The sequence below is a fragment of the Mus caroli genome, chromosome 17 (genome assembly GCF_900094665.2).
Source record: "Mus caroli chromosome 17, CAROLI_EIJ_v1.1, whole genome shotgun sequence".
Taxonomy (NCBI): Eukaryota; Metazoa; Chordata; class Mammalia; order Rodentia; family Muridae; genus Mus; species Mus caroli.
The window spans coordinates 33,968,436-33,985,962 of record NC_034586.1 but is presented as its reverse complement, the minus strand read 5'-3'; the positions used below and the strand labels follow the sequence as shown (position 1 = coordinate 33,985,962).

General features: G+C 45.7%; 1 protein-coding gene and 1 pseudogene across 1 annotated transcript; both read left to right on the top strand.

The window, feature by feature from the left end:
* The first annotated feature begins 1,201 nt into the window (after nt 1-1,201).
* Nucleotides 1,202-3,886, top strand: LOC110283724 (H-2 class I histocompatibility antigen, Q7 alpha chain-like). The gene is made up of 6 exons (XM_021149178.2): nt 1,202-1,306; nt 1,527-1,796; nt 1,948-2,223; nt 2,792-3,067; nt 3,199-3,306; nt 3,722-3,886. Exons 1-6 carry the CDS (start codon nt 1,231-1,233, stop codon nt 3,835-3,837), a joined length of 1,122 nt encoding a protein of 373 aa, XP_021004837.1. The 5' UTR covers nt 1,202-1,230; the 3' UTR covers nt 3,838-3,886.
* Nucleotides 3,887-8,987: 5,101 nt separating this feature from the next.
* On the top strand, nt 8,988-12,728 carry LOC110312229 (annotated as a pseudogene).
* Nucleotides 12,729-17,527: the final 4,799 nt, after the last annotated feature.

The window sequence follows — 17,527 nt, the reverse complement described above, 5'->3', positions numbered from 1 at the left end:
AATTAGTGCACATACAGGCAAGCAGGCACACACCCACATATACACGAAATAAGAATAAGTTTTTTCATTTTTTAGTTTTTGTTTTGGTTTTGGTTTTTCGAGACAGGGTTTCTCTGTGTATCCCTGGCTGTCCTGGAACTCACTCTGTAGACCAGGCTGGCCTCAAACTCAGAAATTGCCTGCCTCTGCCTCCCAAGTGCTGGGATTAAAGTCATGGGCCACCACTGCCCGGCAAGAATAAGTATTTTGTGTGATTCAGGCATGTATTCTCAACACTTGGGGGGTGGGGGTGGGTAAGACAGTCTTGTTACAGAGTTTGAAGCCAGCACAGTCTACATAAAACTCTGTCTCCACCAAACAAAAACCAGAAAACAAAACAAAAGACATTTAAAAAATGAAAATACCCTTTTTATCCTGTTAGTAATCACTGTTGGATAATATGATTGTTAATAAGCCCAATTGCAGTTGGGCTCCTCAGATTGGAGTCATACTAACATATCAACAGGTTAACCAGCTGCCAGGAAATATGGGAAGTAAATTATAAAAAAAAGCATGAAAATATCACGAGGTCGTGGATCCTAAGAAAGCATCTAAGTGACTTTGAGGGTCATAGAATATGCTTTAAGAACAGCATGCTGTTCTGGAGCCTGGAGATGACTCAGAAGTTAAGAGCACTGACTGCCCTTCCAGAGGTCCTGAGTTCAATTTCTAGCAACCATATGGTAGCTCACAACCATCTGTAATGGGATCTGATGCCCTCTTCTGGTGTGTCTGAAGACAGCTACAGTGTACTCACATACATAAAAATAAATAAACACATCTTTAAAAAAATATGATAAATGTGGGCGGATGTAACATGCCATATCTCTCTGAGGTCCTCACATTTGTAAAAGTGTGCAGAGATAGATCCTGGAAACAAAATGTTAAAACACAGCTCCTGGCACCAGGTGTGGGAGGAAGAGGGTGGTAAAATTCCTGGTCTCTGATGTGACCCTCAGGTCTGCTTTTCAATGTATGGATTCCTCCTTAACCTTTGAGTTCCTTTCTCCGGCATACCATCAGTGTCAGGTGTCAGTTGTGTGGTCCTTCTGCCTGAACTGACTGCATATCTGAATTCTGAAGAAAGCCATTAGGTCATTATGGTCTCTCCCCCGACACCGCAGTGCTATAAAATCCACAGAGGAACAAGGAACAAAGTCTCAGTCCCTCTAGACCTCCTAAACCTCGAGGATGAGAAGCCCCGCTCTCTCTACCCTCCTATCCTTGCTGTTCATTGGAGCTTTGGCCTTGACCCTGGTTCACGCAGGTGAGTGCGGGTCAGGAGGGAAACTGCCTTTGCCAAGGAGAGTGAGGGTTTCGGGGCGTAGAGCAGCACTGGAAAAGCCGAGAAGCCGCACAATCGATAGCCTCACCACTCTTCCTTCTTCTTTCTCCAATCTGCATCCTGAGCCCCACACCCTGCTCCCCTTCTGTCACCAACACCTCTACAAGTCCTGAAAAAAAGGATTTGTGTCTTTCATCGCCAGGCATCCATTCCTTGCAGTTTTTTGCCACCACCATGACCCAGCCTGGTTTGAGGGAGCAATCCTTCATCTTTGTCGTCTTCGTGGACGACACACAGTTCCTGTGCTACAACAATAAGGGGAAAAATCAGAGAATGGAGCCGCGCGCTCTGTGGGTGAAGCAGATGGGGCCAGAGTATTGGGAACAGCAGACCAGGACTGTCAAGGTCATTGAGAAGATTGCCCTAGTGAATTTGCAAGAGGCCATGGACATCTACAACCACAGCAAGGATGGTGAGTAACCCTTTCACATCCCTTAAGCACCACCCTGAGTTCCGTGGTCCTCAGCTCCCAAGGTTTGGTCCCCAAGGTTGTGAGACTTGAGGAGACCCTGAACCAGTTTCGTGCAAGGTTTTTGGTCCAAATACGACCGGGGCGGGGCCAGGCTCTCACGTCTTTCAGTGTGTGTATGGCTGCGAAGTGGGGCCAGATGGACTCTTCCTCCGTGGGCATGAGAAGCACGCATACGACGGCCGCGATTACCTCACCCTAAGCCAGGACCTGCACTACTGGGTCGCAGGCGACACAGCTGCGCAGATCACGCTGCGCAGGTGGGAGAAGTCTGGTGTCTCTGAGCAAAGGCAATCCTTCTTGAAGGGCGAGTGTGTGGAGATGCTCCGCACATACCTGGACATAGGGAAGGAGACTCTGCTAAGAACAGGTATATGAGGCTGCAGGGAATCTCCTCCATCTATCATCCTCAGGCTGGGGCTCACGGTCTCCCTAGAAGGGAGCAAAATGAGCTGCCTAGAATACTGCTTCTTTTCTTTGCATCTGAAGAAGGAAGAGAGTTCTGGTTTTCCTGATCAAACACTAGACAGAGACTCTTCCGACTTTTTCTCAGGAGAGCTGAGATTGTCTCGGGAAGGAAAGAGAGAAAATCCCTAAACAGCTGCGCCTTTTAGTCTGAAGCCCTTTGTGAGCCATGCCCTTTCTCAGGCCATGTTCTCAGCCCACACCCAACCTCTTTGGAGTCTTGACTCCAGTGATGCTGTCTCTCAGCCTTCACCCAGTCAAGACCTTTCTCCTTTCTTCCTTGGGAGTCCTGAAGTCCATCTTGTCATCCTATTTCTAGAGTTTCCCAAGGGGTAGATTATTCCAGATGCCTGAATCTAGAATACTGTACGGTGCTTAAATCCCTCAACTACCCATTCCAAGATGGTCCAGAAACTTTGCTTCAGTTCAGGGAAGAATTCAAGATTCCTGAATTGTTCAACTCTTTCCCTCAGATCCTCCCAAGGCACATGTGACCCATCACCCCAGACCTGAAGGTGAAGTCACCCTGAGGTGCTGGGCCCTGGGCTTCTACCCTGCTAACATCATCCTGACCTGGCAGTGGGATGAGGAAGACCTGACTCAGGACATGGACCTCATTGAGACCAGACCTGCAGGGGATGGAACCTTCCAGAAGTGGGCATCTGTGGTGGTGCCTTCTGGAGAGGAACAGAGATACACATGTCATGTGCAACATGAGGCACTAACCCAGCCCCTTGTTCTGAAATGGGGTAAGGAGTGATGTGGACACAGAGATGATCATTTGGGAAAGTGGAAGCCCTTCTGGAGACCCTGAGAAGGTCATGGGTAAGAGCTGAGGGCCAGGGCTAACACCTTCTCTCTCTTTCCCTTCCCTTCCCAGACCCTTCTAAGCACACCATTCCCATCATGGGAATCACAGTTGGCCTGCTTCTCCTTGGAGTTGTGTTTACTGGAGCTGTGGTTCCCATAGTGATGAGGAAGAGGAAAGGTAGGAAATGGGTTATATCTGAGGGCTTTTTTGTTTTGTTTTGTTTTTGTTTTTTTAGAGACAGGATTTCTCTGTATAGCCCTGGCTGTCCTGGAACTCACTTTTATAGACCAGGTTGGCCTCGAACTCAGAAATCCACCTGCCTCTGCCTCTATGATGGGATTAAAGGTGTGCGCCACCACATCCGGTGAGAGCTTTTGTTTTAATGTTAGTATAAGATATATACATATATGTGTGCTTATCCAATCTAGGATGTTGTGTTCTAACTCTTTCTAAAGCACATTTGGAAACAAGTGACAAATATCTCATATTGACATGACAAACCATGACATGCCAGTTGGGACAAGTCTCCAGGCTGGAACTTGGGAGCTTTTCTGTAGTACTTCCCTTCTCTTATTTCCTGATTCTGCTCTAGGTCTTCAGATAATAATTCTAAAAAACATTCCTGAAGGGCTGAACCCAGGAATTCTGCTAGGATTTCCCATCCTGCCGCTCTCCCATCTTTTTATTCCCACAGATGGAAAAGGATGAGTTACTCAATCTATTCTAAAAGCTCACTTTTCCCATTTTACTTCCTTCCCTTGGCCACTTGTCTCACCTCTTGACCTCTACACTTCAGGGGGGGGGGTACCCCTCTGAGAGTCTAGAAAGGAAGCAGAGATCATGTCCCTCCATCATCTTCCCAAAAGCTTTCCTGCAGCTGAGCACAGCACAAATCCTTGTCAAATGATGACATGCTGGACTTTGCTTCAGCATGCGGTGATAAGGAAAAGCTGAAACTGTAGAGAATGTGTCCGGCAAGGGTACATTGCTACATCCAGTACCCAGGAGCTACAGGGGAACTGCCCCAGCCACCGTGAACAGGACCCATGTCCAGTGGCAGGAAGTGTATCCTGTGTGGCACATGGAGTTGATAGGCTTGTGCATTCTCCTTCCAGCTGTAAATACTCAAACCTGGTTCCATAATAAAATAATAAAATTACCTTCAACCCTCCATATCACATATACTATTCCTTTATGTTTAATAAATGACAAGCCAGGGCTCTACAGAGAAACCCTGTCTCGAAAAACCATAAATAAATAAATAAATAAATAAATGACAAGCATTTGAATTCTAGTATCTTTACCTAGAAATTAGAAATCAATTCTAGGGGCTTTTCAGATAGCAAATAGACAGAGGCTTCCATTTCATAAATTATTCCCTAAGTCTTTTGCCTGAAGCTAAACCCAATAGGAGAGAGAAAAAACAAAGATATATATATATATCAACATGACAGCTCAGGGATGATGACAGGAATCCTTTATTGCTTTCTCAAAGAAAAATAATATATTCCCATTTGAGATTGTTCTTCACTGTGGGTGACTCTGATAATTGGTATCAGTGACCACAAATCTTGTTCTAAATGGTTCAGGCTTCTTCCTAGACTTGTCTCAGAACAGAAAGCCTCAATATTACTCCATCCCTGTTTTAAGGGAGGTTTCACAATTTTTATTATATATATATATATATATATATAGTATGTGAGTACACTGTAGCTCCTTTCAAGCACACCAGAAGAGGTCACTGAATCATATTACAGATGGTTGTAAGCCACCATGTGGTTGCTGAGAATTGAACTCAGGACCTCTGGAAGAGCAGTCAAGTGTTCTTAACTGCTGAGCTATCTCTCCAGCCCATTTTAAAAATTATTATTATTATTATTATGGCTTTGGTTTTTTGAGACAGGGTTTCTCTGTGTAGCCCTGGCTGTCCTGGAACTCACTCTGTAGACCAGGCTGTCCTCGAACTCAGAAATTGCCTGCCTCTGCCTCCCAAGTGCCGGGCTTTAAGTTATTATTTATGTGTATGTGTGAGTATATGTATCTGTACTGCCTGCATGAAGGAGACTTCAGTAGTCAGAAAACTTGTTGGGTCCCCTAGAACTGGAGCTAGAGATAATTGTGAAGCACAGTGTAGGTGCTAGGAACTGAACCCTGGTCAGCTACAATAGCAGCTAGTGGTCTCAACCACGAAGCCATCTCTCTAGCCAGTTATTTTTATAAAGTTTTGCTTACTTATTTGAATTTGTGCACACATGATTTGTGCATGTACCTTTGCCTGCTTGAGTGTATGTGCACCATCCCATGGAGGCCAGAACTAAAGTTACAGACAGTTGTGAGCCACCATGTTGATGAGAGGAACTGAGCCTTCCTTGGTCCTTGACAAAACCAACAAATGTTGTTAACTACTTAACCATCCTCTACCCTTCCCCCACCTTTATTTTGGCAGGGTCTCACACTGTACCCTAGACTGGGCTGGAACTCACTGTGTAGCTGTGAATGCTAATCTGCATTGGCAGATTGACTGGATCTCGAATCTCACAGGAAAGGTCTGTGAAGGTGTTTTCCAGAGACTAACCAAAGGCGGGGGAGAGCTGCACTGTGGGGGGAGCTGCACTGAATGATTTGGGGGCTCAGATTGAAGACATGGGAGGAAGAGGAGGAAGCCAGATGAGGGGCAGCATCCCCACACTTTGGAACTGGAATTACAAGTGCTTGTGAGCCACAGCCTGTGTGGTGAGAATCAAACCAAGATGCTCTTAACCTGGGCCAACTCTCTAGCCCCCGCATTTACATTTCTATAAGCCCACTTCAAAAGCATCATGAAATGCTACTGTAACCTCCTTAATATCTGCATCTATTCTGTGACCCTCATCTATACATATATTGACAGTGTGATATGTCATATTTCAGGGACTATTAGTAATTAAGATTGGAATAAACGGATATGGGTTTGCTTCAATTAGATTACCAAGGAAAGCAATATTACCTGCCAAATTCTCACCATGGAAACTGAATTCACTTACTGAATTTATTGTAATTCAATTGTGACATTTTGGAAACATACATGCTTGATCATTTTTCTGTTTGTGTTGTTTGGTTTGGTTTTTTGAAACACTGTTTCTCTGTGTAGCTCTGGCTGTCCTGGAACTCACTCAGTAGGTCAGGCTGGCATGTACCACTATTGCCCAGCCTCATCTATGTTTCTTTGGTTGAGGAAGAGTATCATGTAACCCAGGCTGGCCTCAAACTCATGGCAAACCTCCTTTCTCAGCCTAACCTCCCACATGCTGGTTCTTCAGTGATGGGCTTAATTTTAAGTATATTTTTTAAATATTACATTAATTTTGAAAAAAAATTTTATGTGGATGTGGGGGGAAGATCAAGTATGTTGCGTGATTCTGACCGAAGGTTTCTTCAGGAAAACAGTTTTAATGTGCATTCCATAGACCCAGACAAACTCTTCCTCATAAAGAAATCAAACAGTAAAACAGAGGTTTTAATATGGTTTTTGCTTCTTTGTTTCCCATTTGTGGTAACTTATACTTTTATTGGTTTCCTTAAAACTAAAAGTAGGCCATCACTGGGGAAGAGAGGCCCCTTGGTATTGCACACTTTATATGTCCCTGTACAGGGGAATGCCAGGGCCAGAAGCGGGAGTGGGTGGGTAGGGGAGCAGGGAAGAGGGAGGGTATAGGGAACTTTTGGGATAGCATTTGAAATGTATATAAAGAAAATATCTAATAAAAAATTAAAAAAAAAGAAATAAGTGCTAAGTGAGAGTAGAAAAAAACAAAAAAAAAACCCAAAAAACTAACAGTAGGCCCTTAGAGATGGCCCAGGGAGCTAGAGATGGGTCAGCAGTTAGGAACCTGCTGTTCTTCCCCATGGTGACTCACAACCCTCTGTAATACCAGTCCCGGGGGCTCTGATGGCCTCTGTGGGCACTTCGTTCATGTGGTACACATACATCCATGCAGGTAAAGCATATAAAAATATAATAAAGATGGTTTGGATATGGAGGAAGGGAAGGCTGCTCAGTGGATATAACAGAGCCTCTGTAAGCATTTGACAGAGACACAATTACATGACAGCTTCTGTTCTTCAAGGTCTCTCAGGAGACTCATTGAGCAGGAAGGGTTTACAGGAGAAATGAGGTCAAGTTTATTCAAAGACCTTTCATGAATCCCCTAGAGCTTGGGTTATAAGTGGCTGTTGCATGGAAATAAAAAGGAAAGGAAAGGAAAATGGCTGAAGAGCTTGGGTTATAGGTGGCTGCAAAAGGAAAGGAAAGGAAATGGCTGGTCCTAGGTATGGTGAGAAAAAAAAAATATTGCAGATAAAAGGGAAAGGACAGCTAGAGGCAGAGACATTTGGGAGAGTCCAGAGTGGCTGTGGTGACTGAGATGGGCCATGTGGGGAGATGGGGAGGAGAAGGGAGAGAAGAGGGAAACCAGGTGTAGCAGCCAGGAGGTCAGAGGTACAAAAGGGAGCAAGTAACTAAAATGCCTAGATGATGTACAGGGAAGAGTCTAAGGGAGTTGGGGGAGGGAGGGGTACTTCAGCCATACCCTGTTGAGGGTAGGTACTAAAGGACAGAAGAATCTGGAGGCCACTCCACTTTGGTATGTTAAACAGGCACCTCTGCCATTTGTCCCAGTTGGAAACTTAACAGCTGTGAGCTGCGAGATTCTGAGAACTGAACTCAACACATGTTTTACTTTTTAACCCAAGTAAGATTGATGGATGTACCCTGCTAACATCTGTTTGAGGTCCTCCCTAATCTGTGAGAGCATACAGAGATCCTGAAACAAAAAGGTTGGGACTTCCTGACACATACAGCTCTCACCAGGGTGCTGTATAAAGGGTTTACTGTGATAAAGGACTCTAGGTGCAGAAGGAGGAGCTGTGGGTAAATTATCTGGTCTAGGGTCTTGCTTTCAAGCAGTCTAAGAATTGAAGTTTCCTTGTGGCCCCAGGGTTCATTTCTCTAGTTTACAAACCGTCAGTTCTCAGGATCTTCTGCCAGTGTTAGGCAGCTAGACAAGCGTCACCTGGCTTAGGGGTTGTTAAGAATGCGCCCGCTCACACACATCCAGTTACCAGATGAGAAGGATAGGGGTATCAGGGCTTTGGGGTAACTTGACTTTGGTCAAAAGAATGGAATCTAATCTCCACATCAGGGTAGAGACTATGCATTCTGATCTGTCCCAGAGATTAGAATATTGCATACCAATGCCCCCTTCCACCTTCTTTGGGAGCTAATCTAACTAGACCTGTTAATCACTTGGCCAGCAGACAACCCCTCTGGAAAGCTGGTCATTTGAAAACATGCAAAGGAAATGGAAGGAATAATAATACCCCAAATGAAATAATGTACTTACTACGATCCTGAAGTATCCACCACCCAGCCCTCCCCCCAAATCCAGTTCCTTGTAGATTCACTGCTGAGTCTGTTTGCTTTCCTGATTTATAATTCAAAGGGTTCATCTTTTCTTTTCTCCTTTCTACAGCTGCTCACCCTCCCCTACTGATGACCTTTAGCCCCTGCTAAGTTTATGGTTTGCTAGTGTTGTTGTCTTCCCTCCCGGCCATCCCGAACTAATGAGGTGAACCTGGAGCGTCCTTCTGAGTCTGGCTTTGTTATTGGCTTTTCTTTTCTTTTTAATCAAGAACACTCTTAGAATCCACAAATGGGAAACCCCTTTTCCCCAGTAATGTTTGGACACCCACATGTTCACTTCTGTTGTGTGTGGGGATTTTGTAGAACCACTAAGAGTCATGATCTGCCCCCACACACCCACAACGCTATAAAACTTCATAGACAGGGATCTTGCTCTTCAAGTTCTCCAAACACGAGGATGGGGTCCGTGGTGCTGCACACCCTCTTTCCATTGCTGGCGACCGCCCTGGTCCCAACTCAGCCAGCGCGGGTGAGTGCAGGGTGGAAAGTGAAGCCACTTCTGTGGGGAGGAGGGAGGAGGCCGGGCAGCAATAGCTCGGTGGGGGAAGCTAAGTCTTGGCGGCTGTCTCCCAACTAGACACCCTAACCCACCCACTACCTCCCCCTCCTACCCCCTCCACTCCCTCCTACCCCCTCCTACACACCCCCCACCCCCGCTTCCCCCGCCTAGAGTTGGGCAGCCCCTGCCAGGCTCTCTTCTCCAATCCGCGTGCTTCCGGAGCCCTGTGTGCTAGTTCTCCTCCCAGCGGGTCCGCTTGTCCCCAGGTCCACCTGGGTTGACCCCGCACCACCCCTAGGCTCACACTCCCTGCGGTATTTCACCACCACCTTGTACGATCCTAACCTCGGTTCACCGAGGCTACATAGACAACATACAGATTATGAGCTTCAGCAACGACTTGGAGAGTCAGTGGGTGGAGCCGTGGGTGCCATTTATAGCTCAGCTCAGGAACCTGAGCATTGGGAGGAGCTGATGCGCCTCGCCAGGAGGATCTTAATTAGTACTCGGCCAAATCGAACTGTGGACCCTGTTCGGCTACCATAGCCAGAGAGAGAATGGTGAGTGACCCTATACAGAAGGCTACTCTATAGTCTCCGCATATTCTTATGAAATATATACCTAGGGCTGGTGAAATCTTCAAGTTCCTGCCATCCTGGAGAAGCCTGCAGAAATTTACTGTGGTTTCATTTCAGTTTGAAGTAGGCTTTGACCAATCACCAGCAGGCTGTGTGCAATGAGTGGGGCTAACCTAGGACATAGTGTTGACCACTTTGGCTTCAACAGAGTCTCACACTGTCCAGTGACTAATCGGCTGTGACATAGGGCCAGAGCATCACCTCCTCCGTGGGTATAAGCACATCACTTATGAAGGCCAGGATTACATCTCTCTGACCGAGGACCTGCGCTCCTGGGTTGCAGTGGATACGGAGGAGTCTCAGATCACTAGGTGCAAGCGAGAGGCATCTGGTTTTGCTATATCATGCACATCTTTCTTGGAGGCATCTGGTTTTGCTATATCATGCACATCTTTCTTGGAGGGAAGGTGCGTTCAAGTGGCTTCTCAAATACCTGGATAAAGGGGAGGAAATGCTGCAGCATGCAGGTTTCAGGGGTAGCTTCTATTGGCCCTTGAGCAGACTTTATGGCAGGACCAATTCCTAAGCCACCTATTGTGAAATACTGTCCCCCAGGCTCCACACAAGGCTGTTACTGTTTCAAAATCAGAAAAGCGGTGATTACCCTTACTGGGGATTCTAGCCATTCACACCCTCCTATGTTCCCCAATCACAAGGAATCCTACTAGCCACATCTGGACTACAGAAATACTAGTGTATATAGGAGCTAGAAGGTTAATTGATGGCATGGGTGTAGTGGCTGATGCCTTTAATCCCATCATTGAAGAGGCAGAGGCAGGCAGATGAGTGAGTTGGAGGCCAGCTTTGTCTACATAGTGAACTTCTGGATAGCCAGTATGGTAATGGTGTGTGTGTGTGTGTGTGTGTGTTTATTAATTGATTGGATTCATTGGTGGCACACTCCAGTGATCTAGCTTTTGTGAGTTGTCATTCATGCTGAAGTGGGCTTTTCAGTGTTGTGTTTATGAGTATTAAGTAACGCCTCACTCATGTCTGTAAGTAACCTTCAATACATTTATGGGATTGCCAAACTAGTGTTGGATGGTAAGGATGGGCTTTGATGGAATCATTCATTTGGTCTGTTGTTGGAGTCCTGTCTGGGGTGAATAGATATCTATCATATCTCTCCAGAGAAAGTAATAAAATACTCTACACCCAAGTGGGGACACAGCAGGACCAAAATGGGCTTGGGAGGATCAGGTTCATGGTTACTGGGATATAAGATGTGAAATTGAAGCCAAACTATCCATGGGAGAAATTACTGATGTGTGTCTGCTTTCTCCATGCGGTGTGGAATGGCAGCGGAGGGTTGCAATGCCCTTGGTGTGAATGATAGGACTCACATCTGGGACTGCTCCATCTGAAGGTGTATCGATACCTTGACATGGCATGTGATCTATCACAACAGCAACAGCAATTTCTAAAATAATACTTGTGGGGCAGGATCCTAAGCAGACAGTGACAGCAGTTGTGTGTTGTTTGCTGTGGGTAGTTGAGACTTGCAACTGGGGCTTAGCCATCTTCCCAGGGCTCTCGAGGCTGTGGGACATAGAAGCAGATGGGGTCTGAGTGATGTAGAAGTAGAGAAATTGAGTGCTGTCACTGCTCATTCCTCTATAAAAGAAAGGTTGCACAGTCTGAGGCAATACAAAGGGATCATTGGGCCAGCAAGATGTCTCAATGTTTGGTGCTTACCATAAAGCCTAACAACTTGAGTTTGGAACCCTGAGCACACATGGTAGAAGGAGAGAACAAGTTGTCTTTTGACCTCCAGATAAATGCTGCACATGTATAGGTGTACACACACATATTGGTCTGCAGCAGAGGAAGCCTCCCTGATTTCCAGATCCCACAGGAGCCACCTTCTTCCAAGGACTGTATTAGTTGCTTCTCTCATTGCCGTGACAATGTACCTGAAAAGAAGCATCTTCAGGGAGGAAGAACGTATTGTGGTTCTCCAACCATCAGTTAACAATTCACAGGGGAGCACACAGGGGTGGGAGTAGCTTAGGGACAGAGCCTGGAACCTTGCTCACCTCTGGACAGATGAGGAAGTAGAGGACAACTGGAAACAGTCTATAACTCTCAAGGCCCACCTCCTAGTAACCACTCCCTTCATCTACCGCATCCTAAATATTCCACTAGAATCATCAGCATCACCAGACACAAAGCATCAAACACCTGAGCCACAAGGAACATTTTACATTCAAAGCACAATAGTGGACTCCATCTTTTCGTGGATGAAGGGGTACCAGCTCTGAAAAGAGTGAGTGCCAGTCCTGTTTTGATCTCAGTCCCCGTTCCTGCCAATGTTCACAGATCAGGAATAGATCCAAGGAATAGATATTTCTTCATCCTAAGTCCAGGTTGTGTAAGAGCTGCTGTTTAAATTTTCAACCCAACTATGGGGATGATCACATGACTAATGCTCACATAGTCCACAGGAGAGAACAGAAGGTTGTTACCCTCTGACTCTTTTCCTCAGACTCCCCCAAAACAAATGTGGCCCATCATCCTACACTTGAAGGTGATGTCACCCTGAGGTGCTGGGCCCTGGACTTCTACCCTACTGTCATCATCCTGACCTGGCAGAGGGGTGAGAAGGACCTGACTCAGGACATGGACCTTGTGGAGACCAGGCCTGCAGAGGACGAAGCCTTCCAGAAGTGGGCAGCTGTGGTGGTGCCTTCAGGAGAAGAGCATAAATACCCATGCCATGTGCAACCCGAGGGGCTGCCCGAACCTCTCATCCTGAAATGGGATAAAGGTGGTGTGTGTAGGTACAGAGTCTGTCCTTGGGAAAGCAGGAACCCTTCTGCAGACCTTGAGTATGTCCCTTAGTTCTATCCTTCTCTCCCCTCTCTCTTCCAGAGCTATCTTTCTCTCCCACCACACCCATCACAGGGATCACTGCTGGTCTGGTTCTCCTTCCAGTTTTGGTCACTGGAGGTGCGCTGCCATTGTGGTGAGGAAGGAAAGTGCAGATAAGGATGGTGTTTGAGATTTGGGTTTTCCTGAGAAATTTCAAGCCCTGGATACAAATGTGCCAATTTTCTGTTTTGTTACTATAAAGTGTATCCATTAGTGTGTCTTAGCCACTTAGGGGCCTTTTTTAAAAACCAACTGTGTAAGGAACACCTGGAAATAGAGGAGGGGGTGGTGCTTCACACTGAGGATTCTGCTAACATGGACACAAATCTGAGGCAGGGTCTCCAGGAAGAGGGAATGGGCCTCTGGGAGGGCACTCCATCTTTTTCCTATGCAAATCCTTCTTCATGTTATTTGACCCTGTTCCAGGTCTGTCTGCAACCATACCCCTGGAATATTGCCTGAGGTCTAGGACTAAGAGTTTCCTCTGGAACTAAATCGTTCTGCATCCTGTTCTCTGCCTTTATCCTCCCAGAGATGGAGAAGGATGTTAACTTTATTATTTTTATCATTTTATTTCCACCCCTTAACCTCAAGTCCCAGTACTGAAAGTCTCGAAAGGAAACAGAGACCTAGTCCCTCCCTGGTTCTGTTAAACAACCCAGCAGCTGGGCACAGCCTGAGTCCTTGGCTCCACTGTGGCAGGAGTCCTGTATCTTGCATAGGATCTGGTGGTGTTTGGCTTTTGTATTCTGTCCCTGGATATGAAGACTCAAGCTTGGAGTTTTGGATTTTTCTAAGATTAAAAAAAAAAAAAATCTGTGAGACTCTAATGTCCCATATAAATTTTTGTGTGTTTAAAAGGTAATAATTTAGATACCATTATTTGTGTCTATAAGTTGGAAATCAGTCTAGGGAATTTTCAGATAGCAAGAGACTTTTATCCTGTAAATTGCTAACTTTGTCTTGTACTTGAGGTGATACTCAGTGGGAGAGAAAATAACTCAGGGCTGATGACAGGTCCAGGTCCGTATGTCCTTACATTCTCAGGGCAAAATACTTTATTCTCACTTGGGACTGTTCCTTGTTGTGAGTACTGCTCGGCCAACTGGCGTCAGTGGCCTCAAACTTTGTTCCAGAATTCTCATACCTCTTCTCAAGACTCTTGCTGTCTTAGACTGTGAAGCAGGGAGGCCATGTACTACCTTCTCACCCTTTTTGGTAGGTTCTCACACTGTATTCAGGATGGGCTGGCACTCACTATGTAGCTGTGATAGCTAATCTTCATTGTCAGTGTGTCAGTTTGCAATTCTGGAAATGTTTATGATGTTTCCAGAGATTAACTGAGGAAAGGAGAGCCTGCTTGAATGTGATGACACCAACCTATCACTCGGGAGTGGGAGGGGGGGCCAGGCTGAACACAAGGGAGGAAGAGGAGGAAGCCAGATGAGGGGCAGCATCCCCACACTTTGCTCCTGATGCACGGAGATGTGAGTCCACCATGCTTTCCTTCCAGGATGGGATGTACCTTCTTAAATCAAAAACCAAAACAAACCCTTCTTGACTTAAGTTGCTTCTTTCAGATTTTTTGTTTTGTTTTGTTGGTTTTATATATTAGTGAGAGAAATGAGTGATATAATGCCTACTCCCATAAATCTTTCTGCATTCACCTGAGTGCTGGTATTGCAGGTGTAGGGGATACAACCAGCTTCCAGAATGACTGTGGTCATTCTGTGGTCCTCGTCTATGTTCTTGTAGATGTGTGGTTAGCCCAAGCTTATTATACAGAATCTCAGCTCAGATACTGAATCTTGTTGAGATGTCCAGGGGACTCCTGTATGCAGGAAAGTTGAGGCTTTCTGTGCATTTTCATTACTTTTGCTTTATTCTTTTCTCATACAAAACATCCCAACCCTCTCTCCCCTCTTCCCTGTATCCCTCATCAAACACCACTATAAAACATGCCTTTAATCCCAGTTCTTGGAGGCAGGTCTCTGTAAATATGAGGCTAACCTGGTCTACAAAGCAAAGATGAGGGTTAGGGTTAGGATGGCCAGGCCAGCTAAGGATACATGGTGAGATCCTATCTCAAAAATCAGAGAAAAATGTGTGTGTGTGTGTGTGTGTGTGTGTGTGTGTGTGTGTGTGTATGTATGTATGTATGAGAGAGGGGGAGAGCTAACCTAGGCTGTTACCAGAGAGTTATGGTCAGAACCTGTGCCTAACAAGCCACGGTCAGCTGTCTATCTAACAAGGTACCTAAAAGATCCAAATACCAGGAAGCAGGAGGAAGAAAGGAGATTTATTCAATATGGCCACATTGATAAGAAGGGCAAAGAGGTCTAGCGGCTCCCAAGTCTACCTTCAGAGTCCTCACATGAGAACAATGTTTAAATCGAAGACCAGAGACATGCAGAGTTAGGCTGTGACACAATTGTGTGACCAAGGTGTGATCTCACCAAGGCTTCATCATCAATCCACCATTGTCTGGTGTGTTGTCTCACATCCCAAGTTGGCCCAATACATCATTAGAAGTATATGAAATTTCTTTTCTGGAGACGAGTTCCTCCTCTGGCTTGCACCAGGTTTCAGTGTCTGTCTCTCAGGGTGAGATTCCTAGGATGACTGCAAATCCTGGAGGTGCCTTAATTCATAGCCACATGTTCAAAAGGAAGGACACATTGACGTTAGACTATCCTCGTCCCTGCTAGACTGGTCATATCCCAAAGTTCACATTTGAAACCTAATCCTGGATGTGATGGTATTTGAGGTTAAAGACTTTGGAAATGATGAGAACAGGATGGTGGAGCTTTATGAATGGAATTGGTCCTCTCACAGCAGAGAGCCCAGGGGGCTCTTGTCTCCCATGTCTGACATGCTCAGAACTTAGCAAAGACACACTGTCCATGCATCAGTAAGTGAGCACTCACCAGGTACTGAGTTAGCCATCACCTTGACTATGAGAAATAAACTTGTGTTCGGTGTGAGCTAACCAGTCCCTGGTATTTTGCTGTAGCAGTACAAACAAATATGCTTTGTTCACATGGGACATGCTACAGATTGCTGTCAAACGTTTATTTCCCACGGTTCAGATTCCCCTTTGATACGTTCGATGAGATTCAGACCTGGTGGCAAATGTCTTGTAAGACCAGCACCCAGGAGGCTAAGGTATGAAGATTGAAAGTTCTTTCTTTGGGACAAATATCCCACAGCCCCCATCCTATCCAGTTTGGATCCCACCTACCTGGTGTACAGTATCTACCTGGATCTCCTTCATCTTAGCCTCATCATCCCTCAGCTCCACGGCCATACTAGCTGTCCTGTTGGTAGGACATCTTGGGTTCCCCCTTTGTGTTTTGTTTTGTTTTGTTTTGTTTTATCCCCATTGGCATCAAACTCTCACTATGTATGTAGTTGAAGATGATCCTTATCTTTCTGCCTCCACCTCTCATAGGTGTCTGCCAATGATACAGGACGAATTGGGGTATTTGTGGGTGGAGGTTAGGTTCACTAATAAAGTAATTTAAGGATAGACTCAAAAAGAATCTCAAGATCATTTTCAGGACAAGCAGGCTGTAAAGAAGCTTTTGGGAAGAGGAAAATGGAGGAGAGAAGGAGAAAGGGCCATTATAAACTGGCATGGGGGTAAGACGTGTAGCAGACAAGCAGCCACGTGACAAGGAAGAAGGCTTTAAAGAAAGAGTAGCGGAGCTGAAAGCGTTGGAGAGAAGACCCCGAGTGTTAAGGAAATCATGCTTAGAAAAGAGACAGAAGAAAAGGGAAAGGACTAACAGGAAAGTGGGCAGATTTATAGACCTCCCTGACTGTGGCCAGCAGCTACTGCACTGGGGCCAGGAATTCTGGGAGAACAACGATGGTATCTCATTAGAGCACTAATTATTCTGCCTCTTTCTTTTGTGTGGATTAAGGTGAGCATGCCTTCCTAGGTGTGTCCCTAGGTCAAGTAAATAAATGATCCTGCCCTACTGGAACTGGAGGTCTCTATCCAGCCCAGAGATTCTGTTCTCTTGCCAGTTTTTCCGGCCCTAATACTTAGTCATATCATCCTTGTATAAAGATGGATTGAAGGAGAACTTTTGATAAAGGACAAAGACATGCCATTTCCAGCTCCTGTGAGGGTAGAGCTGCAAACCTGCCAACCACTTTGATAAGAAAAAGACCTTCTGGGAGAGCTGCTTTCTCTAGAGACTGTAGAAGTATATAAAGTCTAAAATATAAAGTAGAATAATAGTCCCTTTGTAGGGACGGCTTGGAACTCACAGAGATCAGCCTGCCTCTGCCTCTACCTCCCTTAACTTACATTTAAATATTTTTATGTGTATGTGTGCACGCACACACATGCCAAGGCATGAGTGTGGAGGTCAGAAGACAACTTTCCGGAGTCAGTTTTTTCCTTCCATCGTGTGGGTCTGAGGGGAATCTAACTCAGTTTGTCAGATTTAGCAGCAAGCACCTTTACCTTCTGAGCCATCTCACTGACCCCTAAACTGAATTATTTTGATAGAGAGTACATGGCTTGAGGAAGTTAAAAGTGAGATGCCTATGGTAAGACCACCCCTGTATCCATCAGGCCCTCATCACGCCCTTTCAGTTTCTGGATTCTCATCAGCAAGTCTTAGAGAAATTTCTAATTTTTGTTTTGGAAGTCGATGTCATTATTGTAATAGCATAAGGGTGTAAGAAAGCAGTGTCAGGGCATGGCAGCATGTGCCTTAGATATCCCATTGAAAGGGAAATTTTCTGTGTCTGGTGAGGGGCGGTATTGGGTTCTGAAGAGAAAGCCTCATTCCTTTCCTAGACAGCACCCATGGGTTAAGTAACCCTAGCCCTAGGGAAGCAGAAGCAGGTTGATCTTTGCTTGACCAGATGGATCAAGGTCAGCCTGGTCTCCGGGTCGACCACCACTACATA